The sequence below is a fragment of the Lissotriton vulgaris genome, unplaced genomic scaffold (assembly GCF_964263255.1).
Source record: "Lissotriton vulgaris unplaced genomic scaffold, aLisVul1.2 SCAFFOLD_3097, whole genome shotgun sequence".
Taxonomy (NCBI): Eukaryota; Metazoa; Chordata; class Amphibia; order Caudata; family Salamandridae; genus Lissotriton; species Lissotriton vulgaris.
In genome coordinates, this window is record NW_028253474.1 from 196583 (window position 1) to 215487 (window position 18905).

The 18905-nt window shown below is 44.8% G+C and overlaps 1 protein-coding gene across 1 annotated transcript in view; it reads left to right on the forward strand.

Annotated features, from left to right (window-relative positions):
• Positions 1-18905, forward strand: part of LOC147660957 (laminin subunit alpha-5-like) — a gene marked incomplete at its 3' end in the record, with an annotated part of 218421 nt that overhangs the window by 152238 nt on the left and 47278 nt on the right. The window contains exon 12 of the mRNA XM_086951410.1: positions 14365-14499. Within this exon, the coding sequence (XP_086807536.1) occupies positions 14365-14499 (135 nt within the window). The remainder of the gene's footprint in view (positions 1-14364; positions 14500-18905) is intronic.

An 18905-nucleotide genomic window follows, 5' to 3' on the forward strand; every position in this document is an offset into this window, starting at 1 on the left:
ACAGTGGATGGTCTGCATTTGGAACTTCAAGTAGCAGGGATTTTCAGCTGTTTAGTTCTCTTGACCCTTAAGAGATGTTAAGTAACTCAGTGATATATGGCCTGCTGGTGTTGTGAAAAATGCAGCAGATTTTAAGTTGTATCCTGGCTGCAATAGGAGTAATTATGATTTTCTAAGCTACACTGCTTTCATGAAAGTTGAATAAAACTGTTTCAAATAAATGATTTAAGAATATCCTATTGCAAGTATTTTAAATCTGAAAAAGCCCCTAAATTACTCATATTATTGTTTCTCGCAATGCAGAAAGGGTCGTCTGAGTGTTTAATGTGTCTTGCAAATGATCTTATAAAAGTTCACATCTTTTGTATGTTGCAACTGCAGAAATTCATATTAAGCAAAATAATGATAAAATTCCCTAGACAACGCAATAGAAATATCAGTATCATACATTAGTTATGGATTATACAACAACATTTTTACAGTCAGTGTCACCATTTGGGACTGCATTAAATCCCAATACACCTGCTCTATCTTCTAAGAATGCATACCAGTTAAACCTAAGGGGTTGAATGCACAAACAGGAAGTTACAGTCAGGCATAAACATCTGGGGCTGTATTAAGACAAGTGACCCGTGGGATCAACGTGTATGTTCACCCCCTTTTTAGCATCCCTTGTGCACTTTGGCATTACAGAAGTGGCTGCAAACACTTGTGCAGCCCCTTCTGTAATGCAAATCTCGCAGGCCTGCATGAAAGCGCTTCCATAAAGGATGTACAATGCTTGACGGTGTGGCCCATTTACTTTTGCCTTTACTTTCATAACCGTGCCAAATTATAGTACAAAGGCAAAGAAGCTGTCTGGAGGCACACTGACGATAAGTCACCCCAAAAGTGCCCATAATTCCTCCAATGGTGCCCTTTTCGAGGTGGACTTGGGGTTCTTAGGGACCGCGTTCAGAGCCCCTGTGTTATTTGCATGCAGTTATTACTGCACCCACTTGCAGGTAGATCCCTTCCCCCTTTAAATCTGAGACCAGGTCTTCGCCCTCAGTGAAAGGTGGACTAGATGCTTCAAACAGTCAGTCCACCTTTCACTAATGTGAGGTAGTGTGGCTCACTGGTTAGAGGCGGCAGACCCGAGAGCAGAGGACGGCCCGGGACCAGGGTTCGATTCCCGGCGCGGCAGGTTTCTGGACTAGGGTCAGCGGACTCGATAATTCTCTCGCCTCGGTGCCCACTCTGATCAGCGATCACACTCGGCAACTCTGGGCATTAGCTTGCCTCATCCTCACTAATGGCCCCACCAGACCGCCGGGGATGCCTGGTCTCACCCTGGAGATACCCATTAAGGGACCATCTCTCAGGGAAGCAGGAAGGGTTTCGCAGCGGTCGAAGTGCCTTGGGACCCTCCGGGTAAGTAGCGCGCTATATAAATGCCTATACATTTACATTTACATTTACAATGCACTGTTTCCAGGGTAAGTGCGGATTTGATGCTGCTTGGTGTCACTGCATCCCTTGTAAAAGGGTACAATGAGCTGGTCTGTGGCCAGCACACCATGGTAAAGGTGTGGCACCATGCAGACAAGGGCAGTGCGTCCTTTACTTAACACAACCCCTAGACAAAACAACTATGTCCACACATATACATTTAACAGAAATCATGAAATAGTTATATCATGCCTAACAAATGCATGCCTGCAAATTTCACACCATGAAACATCTGACATTGGTGCTTACAATGGAAGGGTGTATATCTTACACATGGACATAAAATATGCATAAGTGTGCAAAACACCCACCCGATTCTGTGCATGACTGTATAAAGTATGTAGCTAAACTTTATTAAATAGTTGTGTCAGGTATAATTGAGGCATGCTGAAGCTCTTCAATTGAGCACAAACACTTTTCTTAGGAAGCATTGGTTATCATAATGGTTATGCGATAAGAGTGGATATTTGGTGGCGTGTGAATACTGGGACATCCCTCCAATCTCTTAGCTTTAAGGAAATTCAAATATCTTTTTCAGCACATTTTAATCATCTTAGCTAGTCCTATGTGGAAATTTCAAATTAATGGAGTGATTAGTTTTTTTCCTCATTCAACACATCCTTAAACACCATACTCCCTAGACCATTAACCCTTTGCTACCACCCCTGACGGGAGCTGGGTATTCAACATTCCATTGTGGTAAAAAGTGGTTATCAGATTCTCTCAATCAAGGTCTAGTCAGTGCCAAGTAGGTATAATCATCAGACAAGTGTTGTTCTTCCAATGCCCTCTTGAAATCCTTAGCAGTAGTGTGTAAGAAGATAGCATACTCAAGTAGTTACACTCACCCAGTTTCTCAAAGGTTGCCACATCCTTATTCTTTTGTTTTATCTGTCTGTGGTGTTCAACTCCATAACATTCCTAACAGTACTGACCCAGTCATTCATGGCTGGTGGTATATTTATAAACCACTTTTTACAGATCTCCCTTCTAGTAAGAAGAGCAAAATAAAAAAAGCTTCCTTTCATCCACATCCATTGTATCCAGGTCACGTATGTATCCAGAAATAGCCAGTATCAAGCTTACTTTTATCTCCCTCTGAAAAATATTTTGATAATCTTATTCACATCTTCTCAGTAAGACCTTATGGGGGGACATTCCCAAACGTGGATGTCATCTGCTCTCTCTGTGCCACACTTTACACAAATTGATGAATTTCTCTTGCCCATTCTACATGGGGTCCAGCACATTCTATATACAGTGAACAGATGATTTCTTTTTTTTAAAAGCAAGTCTGACTGTACCATAAATCATAGTCATTGATACTTGCCATATGTCCTGTAACGTAGCATTTGGTAGGGCATCTCCCCATAAGTCCATCGGTAAGTTGAAGTTCCCATCCACCAGGTCTAGTATCGACCAATACCATACTGCAATCTCTTTTTTCTTTGGGCCTCTGTTGTAAATCAGTTCCTCGTGCTCTTTTGTTGAGGATCACTTATTTTCCACTGCCTGGGCCCAACTTCTCAGTTGATGATATTTATACCACAAGAGGTCTTTCCCAGTGATCTTAATCAGTCCGTCCCAAGACACCAATTTTCCTTTTCGCATCAACTGACCCCATCTTTCTACTGCTTACTGCTCCTTATCTTCCAGGCATTCTAGGGTGCACGGCGAATCCCATACGGGGGCATGGTCACTGTAATATGATAGGCCAGTCGTTTTCCTGTTCTGCATCCAGAGCCTGGCTGCTGACTAGCGCTTTTAGCCTGATCTTCTTAAAGAAGCGTTTATCTCCAAATTTGTAGAGAAAGTGTGAGTTACCCCCTCTCACATCCTTCACCATTGTGCAGAACATCAAGCCTATTTCTGATTCTTGTAGGCCCTCCCATTCCCCAGCTAGAATTCTTCAATTTTTTAGCTGTGAGGTCCTTGCGTAGTATTGGAAATCGAGTAGCCCTAGGCTTCCTTTGGCCTTCTTCCTTCGTAGGTTTCTCCTTGAAATCCTCACCCTTCTTTTGGCCCAGATGAAACTGGAGAATTTCCCATGTAATTTGTCAATCCACCCTTTTTGGAATGATTGGGGTCTGGCGTTAAGTAGAATGATAAACTTAGGCAAGATCACCATTTCCCCCAAGTTCGTTCTACCCACAAGCGTTAATGGTAAATGAGGCCAGCTCCTTAATAATTTACTAGCCTCCTGCTTTTGCTTTTTTGAAATTTATTTCAGGGATCTCATTCACCTCTTGCACCATCTTAACTTCCATTTATCTCCTTTGCTTGTTGTTTCTTTGGCAGTTCCAAGTTGTTATCTCTATTTTTGTTGAAATTACTTAGTATCCTGCAATGCTCCCATTAGCCTGCATAATTGTATTCACTTCTAAGAACGCCCCCTCTAGGTCATTAGTCTATGTTAATAAATCATTGCATAAAATGCCACCCTTTTCTCCCACCCATTCATTACATCTAAATGGACAAATCTTTTCTCAAAATATTTGCCAAGGGTTCCATATATAAATTAACAAGCAGTGACGATAGTGGCCATCCTTGTCTGGTACTTCTTTCAATCTTACACTCAGCTGTTAAACTGCCATTCAACTGAATCTTTACAGTTGGATCCTTATAAATGTGATGGATGATCCTACCGAAGTTCTGCCCTATGTTATTATGACTCAATACTACCCTCCGGTATTCCCTATTTACCCAGTCAAATGCTTTTTTGGCGCACACTGCTAAGGGCATCTTATTGGTTGAACCTATATTTATTGTACCAATCAGTCCATGAGATAATTTTTGGAGATATCTCCCTATCATGAAGCCCCTTTGATCTTTATGGATTAAAAGCCTAATAACGTGTAATAATTATTTAATGAGAATATTGGTTTATATGAGTCACAATCCTGAGTCTTTTCTTAATCTGGCTTAAGTATCAGAGTAATGATTACTTCCTTCCAGGAGGGAGGGTGTTCAAGCCCTTTATTAAAGATTTCTATAAATAACCAGGTAATGATTGGTAAGATTGTATTTCCTAATACTTTATATAATTCATTTGGCAACCCAGTTGGTCCTGCAGACGTATTTTTTCCATCCTTAACGGCCATGACCACTTCTTTTTGTTCTATTTCTTTAATTAAGCCTACAATTTGAGCGTCTAAATGTTTTTACAATAGGGCCATCAATCCAGTCTAGAATCTGTTCTTCAATTACTGTTAAATCTTCTATGTAAACCTCTCTAAAATTTAAAGGAAAGCCTCCTTAATATCCTTGTCTTCAGTTATCACCACACCACCTCCTCCACCTCCTCTTCCTTTTAGCTGACTTATGACATTTCTTATAAAGTCAGTTTTGATCTTCCAGGCTAGCAACTTACAACTATTCTTCCCATATTCAAAACTAGCGAATCTACCATCCTCCCACCTCTTTCTTGCCCAGCAAGTTTGCTTCCATTCTTCTGTAGCACAATATAAAAACTTCTATTCTGTTCATCAGTGGCGTCCTTTGTGTTTAACTGCTCTTCTAGCTTTCTCTTTTCCACCTCTATCTGTCCACACTTTTCCTTATAAACCCTATTTCTCCGCAAAGATATACTGGTCATTCTGCCCTGAATATTTGCCTTATAGGCATCCCAAATAATGTTTAATGGTGCTGAGCCTTCATTATACTTTAAAAACTCTACTGTGCCACTTTGAGTTTATCAACCACTTACCATCCATAAACAGGTTCCGTTCCAATGTGGATCTTCTCTGCTGTGACCTCCGCAGGACACTCAACTCTAATATGACTGCTAAGTGGTCTGATGAGTGTGCTGGTATATGACTTACACTACTCACAACCCCCACTAAAAGATGTGTCTACAAGGAAATAATTTATCCTGGAAGCATGACCAGGTTTCCTGTTTTGAAAAGTATATTCTTTTTTTTCTTTCCCCCTCTTCCTCTAGGTATTGCACAAACCTAATTCTGCCTTCATGTTCTTAACAAAATGTTCCATCTTCGGGCGTAAATCAGCTTCTTCCTGGAAGATTTGTCTAGAACATTATTGGTTGAGACATTAAAATCTCCTGCCATAATCACAGGCATATTGGCATTCAGAAGTTTTAAATAGACAGTTTTTATCGAGGCTACATCATCTGAGTTTGGGCCATAATATCCCACTGATCGATATCCTCTATTTCACATTTGAAGGTTGGCAAATTTCTAACTCCCAAAGAGCCATCTATTTCATATCCTGTGATTACAGGGTATTCCTTTTGATTACTATAGCTACTCCCTTTGTAAACCCTGCTTGATCTTTAGTAACCACTTGTTGGAACCATTTATATGATTTGAAAAGCCATGTAAACTCTCTATGCATTAAGTGGGTCTCTTGAAGAATTAAAACTTGAGCCAGAGAATCCTACAAATATTGTAAGACTCTTCTACGCCAAGCTCTCGTATGCAACCCATTCACAATCTATGTCAACATTTGGGCTACCATTTTTCTCCCTCCATCTAACCCCAACCCCCCATCTCATATCAAATGGCTTCTTATCTGGATGAGGTTTTACTTTTTTTCCCCCTTTTATACTCTAATGCTCCCAACCCCGTGCTACTAGTGCTATGGTGCTCTTACTCCTGCAAAGCCTTCATTTCTTCCCTCCCATAGGGAACCCTTCCAAGTAGCAGCCGCTCCTCCGTTAAGGAGGAGGAACGTCGGGCAAGCACAGCCTCAGCCTCTGCACAGCAGGCAAACACAGAGAAATAAAATGGTCATTACCATGTAATTATTTTGTGTGAGGTCGGCTGTGCTAGCATGAGTGTGATGGTGGGGGTGTGGCAGATTCCTGCGGATTGCAGGATGACATCTGCAGGTGCTCAGTGCACATGTCAGATTGGCTGGCTACATGCAGATGGCCTATCCGACATGCATACTTCATAGCCAGCAATCCCAGTGTTGTAAAACAGCCAGGGGATTGCAGGCACAGGTCCCCAGCCTCAAAATGAGAACTGGGCTTGCCTGCTTCAACCAATCCTGGAGCTGCCCTCATGCTGAAAACAACATAAGTAAATAACAATAAAGTGTCAATGCTAATGCACAACTCTTGTATTCTGCAAGGTGTATCGATACAAAACAGAAACACTGTCAACCACTTTTCTTTCTCGGCGTGCGTTCTGCCGGATTATTTCAGCGGTCAGTAAACGAGCTGCCTCCAACCGAAATAACCTGTGGATAATAAGCACCCCAATACAGGCCCACAGAAGTCCTGTTTGAATCGTCTGACCTGGGATGCCTGTTTTCCCAAATTACCACAAGAGCGTTGAACTTTTTGTAAGTGTGTGTGGGACCTCTGTGGAAATCAGCCGATTGTCCAGCTTCAAGCTGAGCTTTGATCCTGATGAGAACCACGGTTATGAGAGGGTTCGAAACGCGTCGACCGCTTTGTCATGGCCAGCAAGGATCATTTGTTTCTTTAAAAAATTGAAACATTGTGCTATTTGGTGGAATATTTTTGAGTCTGGCCATGTTGTGTATTGAATAATTTTGTATATATTTCTTTGTGCATAACAGTGTTTATTTTAAGATTTGCAAGCAGGGTATGAATGTGCTGGGATGAGAGGATAGTAGATTGTATGAGTGAAGGGAAAGTGAATTGTGGAAATGATTATGGTATGAAAGGGTAGACAAGAACATTGTATAAGTGAAAGAATGGTTCTTTGGGAGAGTTTGTGGGGTAAGGGATTTTGATCGTCCTTCTAATTCTTTGAATTTCAATAGACTATTGGTGTGGGTTATTTATTAATGTAATTGTTTGTAAAAAGAAGATAGATTAAATCCAACTGTAAAAGTGGTTAACGGTGTTTCTGTTTTGTGTCGATACACCTTGCAAAATACAAGAGTTGTGCATTAGCATTGGCATTTTGTTGTTATTTACGTATATATGGCTCAGCCATGCTGATTCAGAGCCAAAACCCTCTTTTGGTTTCTCCGAAAACAACATAAGAGCAGCTCCAGGATTGTTTGGATTGGCTTGCAGAAAGTTCATCACATTCCTTCCCTTTCCTGCTCGTAGTCCGGGAGAGGAGAGACACTGGTCAGAAAAATCTCAGTAAATTTTTGGGTTTAGCTCTCCACCGATTTCTAATATTACTAGCAGCCCCTGCTCCCAAGCTCTTTTTGGACATTCTTTTTGTCATTTAGAACACCTGCGGCTTGACTAGAGTAGTACTTCATGCACAGTGATCAACTTTTAAGTTAAAGCAATTAAAGCCTAATAATCAATTGAGGGAGGTCTCATCATCCCATTAGTTTCCCGCTGATCGCATTAAGATCACACTTTAATCATTTGGCGGTGCTGGCTTGCATGTTTTTATCTCAGCAATCAATTCATCCACCTCTCTGTCATTTTTTTTATTAGTCATTTTGGTGTCATACATTACTTTAAGGAGAACTGGTAATTGTATTTGCTCTGTGGCCTCCAGTTTCTTCAATTCATCCATTCATTTTCCAAACTCTCATTGCCTCTATGAGGTCACCTGGGATATATATCTGACCTTATTTCAAAACTAAACCCTGTTTTTTTTTTTTTTAAATATATTTTTATTGCAGAATTAGAGACAAGACAGCTCAAAAGACCAACCAGTACACTTGCAGCATCCCGACAGGTAACATTGTAGAAACACATTACACAGCCAATTAGCCCACATCCCGGAGGCTGGGCGGCGCTTCAATTTCCGCTCCCCGGTCTATGCCTCAGTGTGTGCCCTCTCGGGGCGTCCGGTCGGTTATATCATGTAGTATCTGCTTTTACCCCTCAACATCCCCCCCCCGCACCGTCTGTCCCCAGATTGCATCTTCGTTCGCACCCGACAATTCCTGGGCACCTCCTACCAAGCCCAGCCGGGTCTAATAAATAGCTCCACGGTGTTGAACCAGATACCCAACAAACACCCCCCCTCCCCCCTCCCTCCTCAACTGCTGCTAATGCGGGCACCCATGATCTTTCCTAGCACTGAGGTACGTCACCTATCAGGATCCACACATCAACATTCAATCCACGTGGAATATTCTCCCCTCTTCATGCTCCCTCTACATCGTCAGTCATGTAGTCCCGCAGCGCCTGTACCACCAACTCCCAGGACCTTGCCAACTCCAGACATTTCTCGTTACCAGTCCTAGTAGCCTGACGCATCCTGATCACGCTCTCGCACCCTGACCACTTCAACAGCTCATTCCTCCATCTCCTCACTGACGGGCCTTCTTTGGACTTCCAATGCCAAGTGATTTCACGTTGTGCCAGCATGATCCCCAAATCAATAAATTTGCTCGTTACTTTAGTCTTCTTAGTATGCGGGAACCAAAGGAGCAGGCACGCCGCCATATCAAAGTCTACTTCCCTGTCAGTGACAGCATTCAGGAGTTCCCCCACTTCCGGCCAGTACTCCCCCAGCTTTGGGCATCCCCACAATAGGTGATCTAGATCTACCTCCGGCGCCACACACCGCGGGCACACGGCATCAAGCACCTGGAAGTGCCGTCTCAACCTTTCCGGGGTCAAGTACGCCCTATGGACGATGAAAAAATGTACCTGCTGAAATCTCGCGTTCCTCGTTCCCTTCCAGGTCCTACGCAACACTTGGCTCCAGATGGTATCCGGTATGGGTTTGCCTATACTGACCTCCCAACGCGACTTTAGCACCAGCAAGGGCTCCAGTCCCTCATTCAACATTCTGGTATGGAGGCACGTCACTGCTTTAACGGTGCCCGCCGCCATTACCACGTATTGGCATGCCATGGTCACCTCCGGCTCTACCAGCCCGCCCCCCCAATACCGCTGCATCGCAGCCACCACCGCCGCGTGCAGTAGGAAGGTTCCGTCTGGTAGTCCAAATTGTTCCTGCAACACCTGATACGGGATCAACACCCCATCAATATAGAGGTCTCCCACCACTGTAGGCCCAGCTCCTCCCACATCAACAATTGGGACCAATCGCCCCCAAGGGGTAGCGCAGTCAGCATTCCCAGCGGTATCTCCGGCGCATATGGCCGGCTTTTCCCCGCTCTCTTCAAACTCCTATCCCAGCACAACTTCAGCGTCCTTTTCTCCACCGTGAGCTCCCTCACATCCAGTTTCTGCTGCAGGATGATATAAGACAGAACATGTCTCTGAATGCCAATTCCCCGTTCGTGGTCAGGACCCCGGAACTCTCTGGCCACATTCTGCGTTAATACTTGGAGTTGCGCTGCCAAGTAGTACAATTCAAAGTCGGGGACGGCCATCCCTCCTTCGACCTTGGCCTGGTCAGAGTATTCAGCGCTACTCTGCGCCGTCCGTGGCCCCAGAGGAAGCCCGTCACCAAAGTCCTCAGGTCTCTAAAGAGCTTCTGCGGGATCCGCACTGGTAGCGTTCGAAAATAATAAAGGAGCCGCGGGAGTGCCACCATCTTCAGCAGTGCCACCCGACCCAACACGGACAATGGGAGGGAGGCCCAAAAGTCCATGCAACCCTTCAGCGCCCGAATACAGCGCTCCACGTTCCCCTCTAAGAGATCCGTGGCCTCATGGTAAACTCGCACCCCCAAGTAGGTGAAACAGGAGGGTTCCCACACCACCTCTCTGGTAAGTTGTGGGCAGAGCGTACTCTTCCGCAGCGGGAATATGCAGGTCTTGGTCCAGTTCGCCCTGAGGCCCGACAGCCGCCCGAATCTACCCAGCAAGTCCACCGCTCCCTCTAGAGCTCGCCCAGGATCCGCCAGGTATAATAACAGGTCATCAGCGTATAGCGATATGTAATGCGCCTCGGGTCCCTGCGCTATCCCGTTATACACCGCGCCAGAACGTGCCTGAGCCGCCAGCGGCTCCATCGCCAAAGCAAATAGCAGAGGAGACAGCGAACAGCCCTGCCGCGTCCCCCTACAGACCGGATAAGCCGTAGACACTATGGGCCCCAGGTCGCACCCGCGCCCTCGCCGACGAGTAAAGCACCCTCGTCCAACTCCGAAATCCCTCGCCAACCCCAAAATTCAACAGCACACCATCCAAGTAGTCCCATTCGAGGCTATCGAACGCCTTTTCTATATCAACTGCTAAAACTACTGGATCCTGGGTTGATGACGCAGCACCATCCATGACCCGTACCAAACGACGAATATTCATCGAGGTGTTCCTAGTCGGGATGAATCCCGCTTGATCCCTATGCACCAGGGTGGTCATCTGCGGCAGGAGCCTGGTAGCCAGGATGCGGCTCAAGACCTTATAGTCCACCGTCAGCATTGACAACGGGCGGTAAGAGGTCACGTCTAACGCGTCCCTTCCGGGTTTCAACAGCGGGACCACCAGTGCCTCCCTCATGGACTCAGGTAAACACCCCACCTGTTTCGCCTCCGCGTACACCGTCAGCAGTCTGGGCGCCAATATATCCACGAATTTGGCATAGAATTCCACCGGCAGCCTGTCCACCCCTGGTGTTTTGTTCCGCGCCATGTGTTTAATTGCCCCCCTTATCTCAGCCAAGGTGATGGGGCCCCCCAGGTCTTTCGCCTCCTCGATATCCATTGTCGGTAAGGGGATCAGGTCTAAATATTCACCTATCTCCGAGGTCTCGGCCTCCAGGTGGCGCTCGTACAATCCTGTATAATAGGACTGGAAGCGCGCCAATACCACTGATTGAGAATAGACCACTTCACCATCCTCTCGTCGTATATTCATGACTGGGCACCCTCTAGGACCCGGATCAGCTAACTTGGCAAGAAGCGTGCCCACTTTATCCCGCTCCTCATGCACCTTAACAGCATACAACTTGTAATCATAGCACCGCAGTCTTTCCGTCTCAGTCGCCACCGCCTCTTTAGCTTGCAACAGTCGCTCCTGTAACTCTGGCCGCTCAGGCCTCCTCAGCTCCAATCCCCTCAGTGTCTCTTCTGCTTTCGCAAGGTCACTCAAAACAGTCTTTCTCGCATTCGAAAACCGACCCATGCATACCCCTCTCACCACTACTTTCATCGCATCCCATTCAATCGACCTAGTCGTGGCTGAGCCTCCATTTTCTGCAAAGTAGCAGTCAATACCCTGTTGAACTGTGTCACAAAACACCAGGTCTTCCAACGTATCCGGACTCAGTCGCCATGATGGAACTGCCGGTCTCACCTGTTGCCACTGCATGGAGATCAACAGGGGATTATGATCTGAAATGGTCCTAGTCAGGTACTCCGAATGAGTCACTGCACTCACCAAGGAGCCGCCACATAACACCGAGTCTAGCCTGACATGTAGGTCGTGCAGCGTGGAAAAATAAGAATAATCTCTGATCACGGGATGTTGTGCCCTCCACACATCCACCAAGCCCCATCTTTCCTGCCATTCCCTCCTGTGGGTCGCTAGGCGGCGTACCGGGGAGTCTACTAGCGGTGGGTGAGACCTATCCAATAGCACATCAGAGATGGAGTTAAAATCCCCCGCCAGTAAGATAGGGCCCGCTAAGAAATAAGCCAGCGAGTGCGACAAACCTTCAAAAAAATGAGCCTGATCGGAATTGGTGGCATATATGTTACACAGCACCACCTCCCTGCCATAGAGACGGCCCTCCACCACCACATATCTACCCCCAGGATCCACCCGCTGACTCGTAACCTGGAATGGCGTGCCCGCCCGAATCCATATCAACACCCCTCTGGCGAATGCTGAGTATGTCGTGCCAAAGACCTGACCCCGCCACCTCTTCTGTAAAGCCCCACACTCCTTCTTAGTCAGATGAGTTTCCTGAAGCATTGCAATCTGAACGCCCCTCCGAACCAAGTAGGCATGCACCTTATGACGTTTCACCATCGTACAAATACCTCGAACATTCCACGTAATACATTTCAAGTTAGGTAACGTCCCCATGAAGAGCTTTCCGACACAGTGGTACTATCCATCAAATGACCCCCGCATTGCAGCAATTGTACACCCCCTTCAAAACATTCCCCAGAACTCCCCAAATCCCCCTCCCCAGGACAGGACCTAATAACCCAGCTTCAGCCCCGTTCCAAACCTGTAACACCCCACACATTCCACTAACCTGTGGTCGACACCACAGAAGGCCTTAAGGGCCTCAAGAGGGCAATGGAGCGCCAAACCATGGCCGCAGAGCTACTACCCCGCGCCCACAGTCCCAAACTGCTCATGCAGCCCCATACCAAAAATGTGAGCGTCTTAATAGGGTACGTTTAAAACGTTGCATACCCGGCGAGACCCGCCATCAACAAACACCCGGACCAACCTCTAACCCTAGTTGGCAATACTGCGGCTACTATAGACGGCTTAACACGCCGCAAGCATCACTCTCCGACGCTCTCCTACTGGAACGTTTTAAACGTACCCTATTAAGACGCTCACATTTTTGTGAACACACGATCAGGACCGGGTTGGAAATATCACTGTTCCACCGACCCCGCTTCTCATGACCTCTAAACAGCCCTGAAGAGTCATGGGTTAACTCCCTGCTTGACGAAACACGTGTCGGCTGGTTTCATGTTCTTAATATATGCATTCCAATAAAAACGACACAAAAAGAACACATCTGTGTTACTCCATCCTTATCATTTGTTGGTGATCATTCATATCACACTGGTTTGTTGTGTGCATCGGATTTTGCTTACAATTAACTACAGGGAAGGATTTCCTCCATCCCTGCTTTTCAGAGTTTAGGGTTTTCTCTGATCCTTTTGCACCAACCACAAGCTAACATTTCTTTTGACCGAACCACTACCTGTTGTGCGCCAAAACATTTCTGAACACTCATAAACCCATCGCAGAACCTCAACTTTTCGTTGATTTTATCCATCTGAGTATTTAGTACTACCTCTCCCTTTCCCTTGCCTCTCTTGATTGTCCTTCTCACTTTTATTATCAGAACGAGTCTGAGCAGGTCTCTTCTTGCACTTTCCCCGAACCTCAATATTAGAAGTGTTATCAGGAGTGCCGAAGGAATCCCCACCTCCGACCTAACCTTATTTGTCCTCCCTAGGCTAGTCGGTTTCTTAATGGGTATCTGCCACTTACCTTGGGGTAGCTGCTTCTCAAGCTCCCCTTACACTCAGCCCTGCTTTCCATGCTTTCCCTTTTACCTTTTACCTGGGGAAACAAATCTATGTCGGCTTCCATCTGCCTTTCCCAAGCTCTCCATATTTTCCAGCCTGCCAGCCTGCAAAGAGGCCCTCTGCAGCTTTGAGGGCAACCACTGCCACCCCTGAACTCTCCACTGAGCCGTCTCTGCCTCCTATAGCATGGAAAGGAATCCTTGCACGCAGCATGCCTGCCCTGTTGTACTTCCAACACCACCTGGCCACAGCACCAATGGTGACTCCTCACAAAAAAACTGCGCACAGAGCTGAGGTCCGATAATACTTACGACTGCAAACTCCATCTTACTTCTTCCTGCCTGTCTGGTCCCATTGTAAGCTTGACCTTACTGGCTCCACGCAGTGACAACATTAAGGTTATGTGTTTATAATGTTTGAGATTTTATGGGTGTTTACATGGTCACAAGGTGGTGATGGCTGTGCAGTAAGGCCTGCAAAATGAGAGACCCTGGCCAGAATGCAACCATTGCTGTTCCTTTAGCATTCGTGGCCCAGTGTCTCAGCATTCCTTCCACAGCACTACCAGCAAAACAAGTCTGTTGATTCCCTCAAAAACAACAGCATCACAAGTATAATGGATAATATAAAAGTTAGCTCCATCCTTTAGAGGTTGATAAAATGAGTGCCACTAAATTGGATGATAAAACCACAAATTATTTGCAGTGCTATTTTACGGTATGACCTAAAATGCGACAGTCTCAGTGTACATTCAGTGATGTGGCTAGTCCAGCAGTATTCAAGTATATACACCTTAATTGTTTTTTATTACCTTTCATAGAGTGCAACTGTGATGCATATGGGTCAGTGGACAATGTTTGTAGCCCTACAGGACAGTGCCGGTGTCGAGCCAACTATGCTGGCCTCACTTGCAATCAGTGTGCTCCTGGCTATTACAGCTATCCCAGCTGCGCCCGTAAGTACTCATTTTCCTAACTCTCAGTTATCTACTGTGTTTCATTTACCTGTCTTGATACTCCATTAGTATCGTTCAATGAGCACTGAACCACGGTCCTTCAAAACAAATTTATTATCAAGATATTTTCTCAAATAAGTCTTTATGTACAATTAGCAGTGTCATCTTAATGATTTTGGGGTCAAGGCAAGACATACTTTGGGTGCCCCTCTTTGGAAAAGCTTTGTGTTTTATTATCCTTTTTCTGCTAGTTCAACCCCCATGATGCCTAACAATATTGAATAATTGTTAAAGTTAGAGAAGTAGAAACAGAGATTTGGGAGATGGAGAGAACGTTTACTTTCCCAGGGGCCCTTTGGAAGTTGGGGGCCCTGGGCAATTGTCCAGCTTGCCCATGCCTTAAAACGTCTCTCAATTAATGTGTTTTACTGCATGCAAAAAAAATAAAAATTATACAGGTTCAAAGCTACTATTTCTACAGTGTCAGTCCGTAGTGGGGTCCCTATATAATTCTGCTACTGTCAGCCTCGAAAACCTTCAAGCTCTCTTTATGTAACAAAGCATATGTGTGAGGTGTATTTTCTGTGGTCCTAATGCAATAAGGTATTACTGGGTTCCAAGTGTAACAATTGGGGAGCTATCAACCACTTGCGCTCTACGACAAGCATACAATTAGACCCAAATTAAATTACTAGTTACACCCCCCAGTTCTTAGCTCTTCTCGATTCAGAATGGTAATGAGGTAGAACAGTTCAAGGCTTACTCAAGAAGGGGATGAGAGTCAGATACTCAGATACATATTAAAACACAATACAGTTGTGATCAATGGCATAATCCATGTCAAACAAATCATTTATTTTAATTTATTTATTTTAAAGAGTTTTATATAGCTCTGGCTAGACCCGTAGGTATCAGAGCGCTTTACATAAGGTCAGCAAAGTTACAACAATAATAACAATTTACGTAACATCAAAATATATGAGAAACAATAACAGTAGAGAAGGAGAGATCAGTAGAGAGGGATGGTGGGCGAGTCAGGGAGAAGGGGAGAAAAACTGTGCCCAAGGTCCGGCTGGGCAGGTGACGGTCAGGGGGTGAACCAAGTCCGATCTCATTAGCTGAACAGAGCAGCTCCACCGGGCGTCGGACATAATCCTCTGACTCTGCAATCAAGAAAGATCTATAAGTCCTCTTGAGGTCAGGCATAGTCCAGGAAGGGATGAGTAGGTAAAAGTGCAGCAAGGGAGAAGGAGTCACAGTCTCTTGTGTTAGATGGCATAGCTCTCCTTCCTGCTCCTCTTGCGCTTCTTCCTGCCCTTCTTGGGCGGCTTGGAGAATGCTTTCTTGGAGCCCTTCTTGGGAGCCGGCACAGACTTGGCTGGTTCAGGCATGGTTGACTCTCTCTCACTGCTTGCTTTTGTCTCTTTCCTGGTTATTGTTCAGTGCTACTGTTGATAGCAGGTGGCAGATAGCTCACTCCTTTTTATGCCTCTGTGGTGGGTATTCCAAACTGAAGACAAGCCGGCTGTGAGAAGCCTCACTTTACACAAAGGCTGTATTTGGAGTGTAGCCCGATCCCGGCAGTGGCTTAGGACGGCATCCGCAGCTTGAAGCCTCTTGAAGTTCTTCCGCTGTGCGGTAGGGTGCTCCGCTTCCCACACGGGGGCCCGGGCTCACTCGGCGGGGCACCTGGAGACTTGCTCAAATACGAGTCTCTCAAGGCTGTCCTTTTGCAATTTATTTCCATGCTAATGCACACACAATCTCCAACTGCCTCCTGAACCATTTAATCTTTCCTCTAACATGAAAGCATCTTCCATATATCAACATTTGCTTTTCATAACTCCCTTTCGTCCACAACCTTAGGCTAAGTTAATATGAGAGACAGACCTACAACACTCCTTTTCTTTAAAATTCTGGAAATTAATTTGGAGTAAAATACAACATACATCCTTCAACATCAGTACCTCACAAACCTTCTAATAGGTTGCATATTACTCCAGTTCCTATACATAAATACAACCCAACTTTTCCAAACACATGTTGGTCTTGTAAAACGTTGCCTGGCACATATTTGCATATGTTTTTCCATTGCCCCCAGTTAAATCCTTCTGTTTTGAAGTGTGCAGAACAATCTCCACCATCTGTTCAATTAATTTTCCATTTGATATTCAACTTATTGTTTTGGGAAGCTCCTCTCACTTTTGGTCGGTTAATCTTAACTAAGGTAAGTTTGTGGACCTATTACTTGCCATTGCATGTCGCGTCCAATTGGAAGAATGATACTATGGTCAGTACTACTAGCTGGTGGAACCTTCTCTGTCCATATTATAGACTTGATAATGCATCAGTTACCTCCATGTTACATGTAATTAAAAAAGATTTGTTCTGGTTGCCTCTTACTGTTTATTTAACAAAAATATGAAGACTCCTAGGACTCTATGATGGCCTTCAAACCTCCATCAACTTTTTTCTTTAATATATGAATAATTTGATCCTGTTTATTACCCTATGTAGTAACCGTATCACAATCAACGATTATATCATATAAGTATTATTATATGTATTTTTGATTTCTTTCACCTTCCCTTCATTCTTTTCTTGTTTCTCTTTTTCTTTTCCTTTCTTTCCTTCATCATAAATTATAAAATATAAAAGTTGATTTCTATAAGGTACTGATTTATTATATTGTTGTAATTGGTTTAGAGTATACCTTGCATTAATTATTTAATTAATTACTCTTTATTGTACCTCTCATATTGATTTATATTTTTACACAATGTTGTACTTTCCATTTTACAAGGAAATGCCGTACCTATTACTTATTTTAATAAAGCTTCTTTAAACTGAAAAACAAAATCACAACCCACAATACAGCTACAGTCATCCTTGCTCCTCACAAAAGGATAAGTTGGTGTAGGACCTTTATAAGGTTTTAGTGCACCTTCTCAGGCCCAAAGCAGAGCCAGCAACTGACCCAGAATAGGCAGAAAAGCCCACTCAAACCTGGAAACCACAACAGACACTAGAAGGGGAATAGTGGTAATTGTCTAGTGTCAGGAGTCTGGGCACATTCCTCAAGAGTGCACTAGCCCACAGCCTAATCTAAGATGAATACAGATAGTTCTGTGCCAATGCAACACAATTCTTGTGCTAGGGCACAGAATACTTCAATGTATTATAACTTGGAAACCATTGGTTATGGTGGAAATTTCACAGCAGCAAGCATGTCCACAGGCGTGTGGGCAACCTCTCCAGCAAAGACACCGCTGGAGACAACCAAACGGAGATTTAGTTATGAGTATCTCCAGATCTACTAGAAAGATTTAGATGTTGTCAATGGTTCTGGACTTATGGTGCCCTCTCCCATCCACTTCTCTGAATCCCCAGGAAGTGAGGTAATCCTTGAGGGCTTCAAAAGTTTTCCATGCACCACAAATGGGGTCCGGAACAAAGGAGTCTCACCCTAACTTTCATCCTATACTGCAGTAGATGGTGACAACTAATCTGTGAAATCGTCGAATTTGACAACACTGTATAATATTTACCCCCTTAGATTTTAGAGACAAAAATGCACAGAAACCAAAATTGCTAAATGGTTGCATCAAAATGTTTTCTTTCTGTTGAAAAGTGGTGTATATTTTACTTGGAAGTGATAATGAATTGTAAATGGATCCGGTATGAATTTAATTAACAATTCCAACTTTTTAATCGCATTAACAACTTGTTCTACTTTTTTTTTTTAATACTCTTTTTATTGAAAAACAAAGAAAGGACATTACAGAAAGAAAAAAGAAACCAACTCTCAGGCGAATGTATACAGTTCCAGCGCATGGGTCAAAGTGGCAAAATGCAGAATCAAATTAACAACATTTAGTGCTAGGATCTAAGGGATTCCTGTGCTCCCAGGTCTAATCTCGGCGTAGGTGGTTGGCAGATCTCCCCTCGGTGGCTATTCCACGCTCCCCATATCTTCCCCCACTTCTTCGGGCAATCCCTGGCCACATATACTGCTCTTTCCCGAAACATACACCAGTCAAGGTCTTCCGCCCATTTGTTGATTCGGGGCGGCTGGCTAGCACCCCAGAGCTGAGCTATATTCTGTTTTGCCACCATGTACGCCAGCATCACCCACTGTTTCTGGTACATATTTAAATCGGTAGGCTCCTACACATTCAACAAACATCTCTGGGCTTCTGGTCGTATCTCCGCACCTAAAACTTCCCCCAGCTCACCGTGAACCTTTGTCCAATATATCTGTATCGTTACACAGTGCCAGAGGACATGCATCAAGGTGCCAATTTCTCCACACTCTCTCCTACAATCTCGGATCGCCCCATTCGTACCAAACGGGGCCCAGTTATGTAGGATCTTTGTAGTATCTTCAGCTGCACCAATCGGAGCCG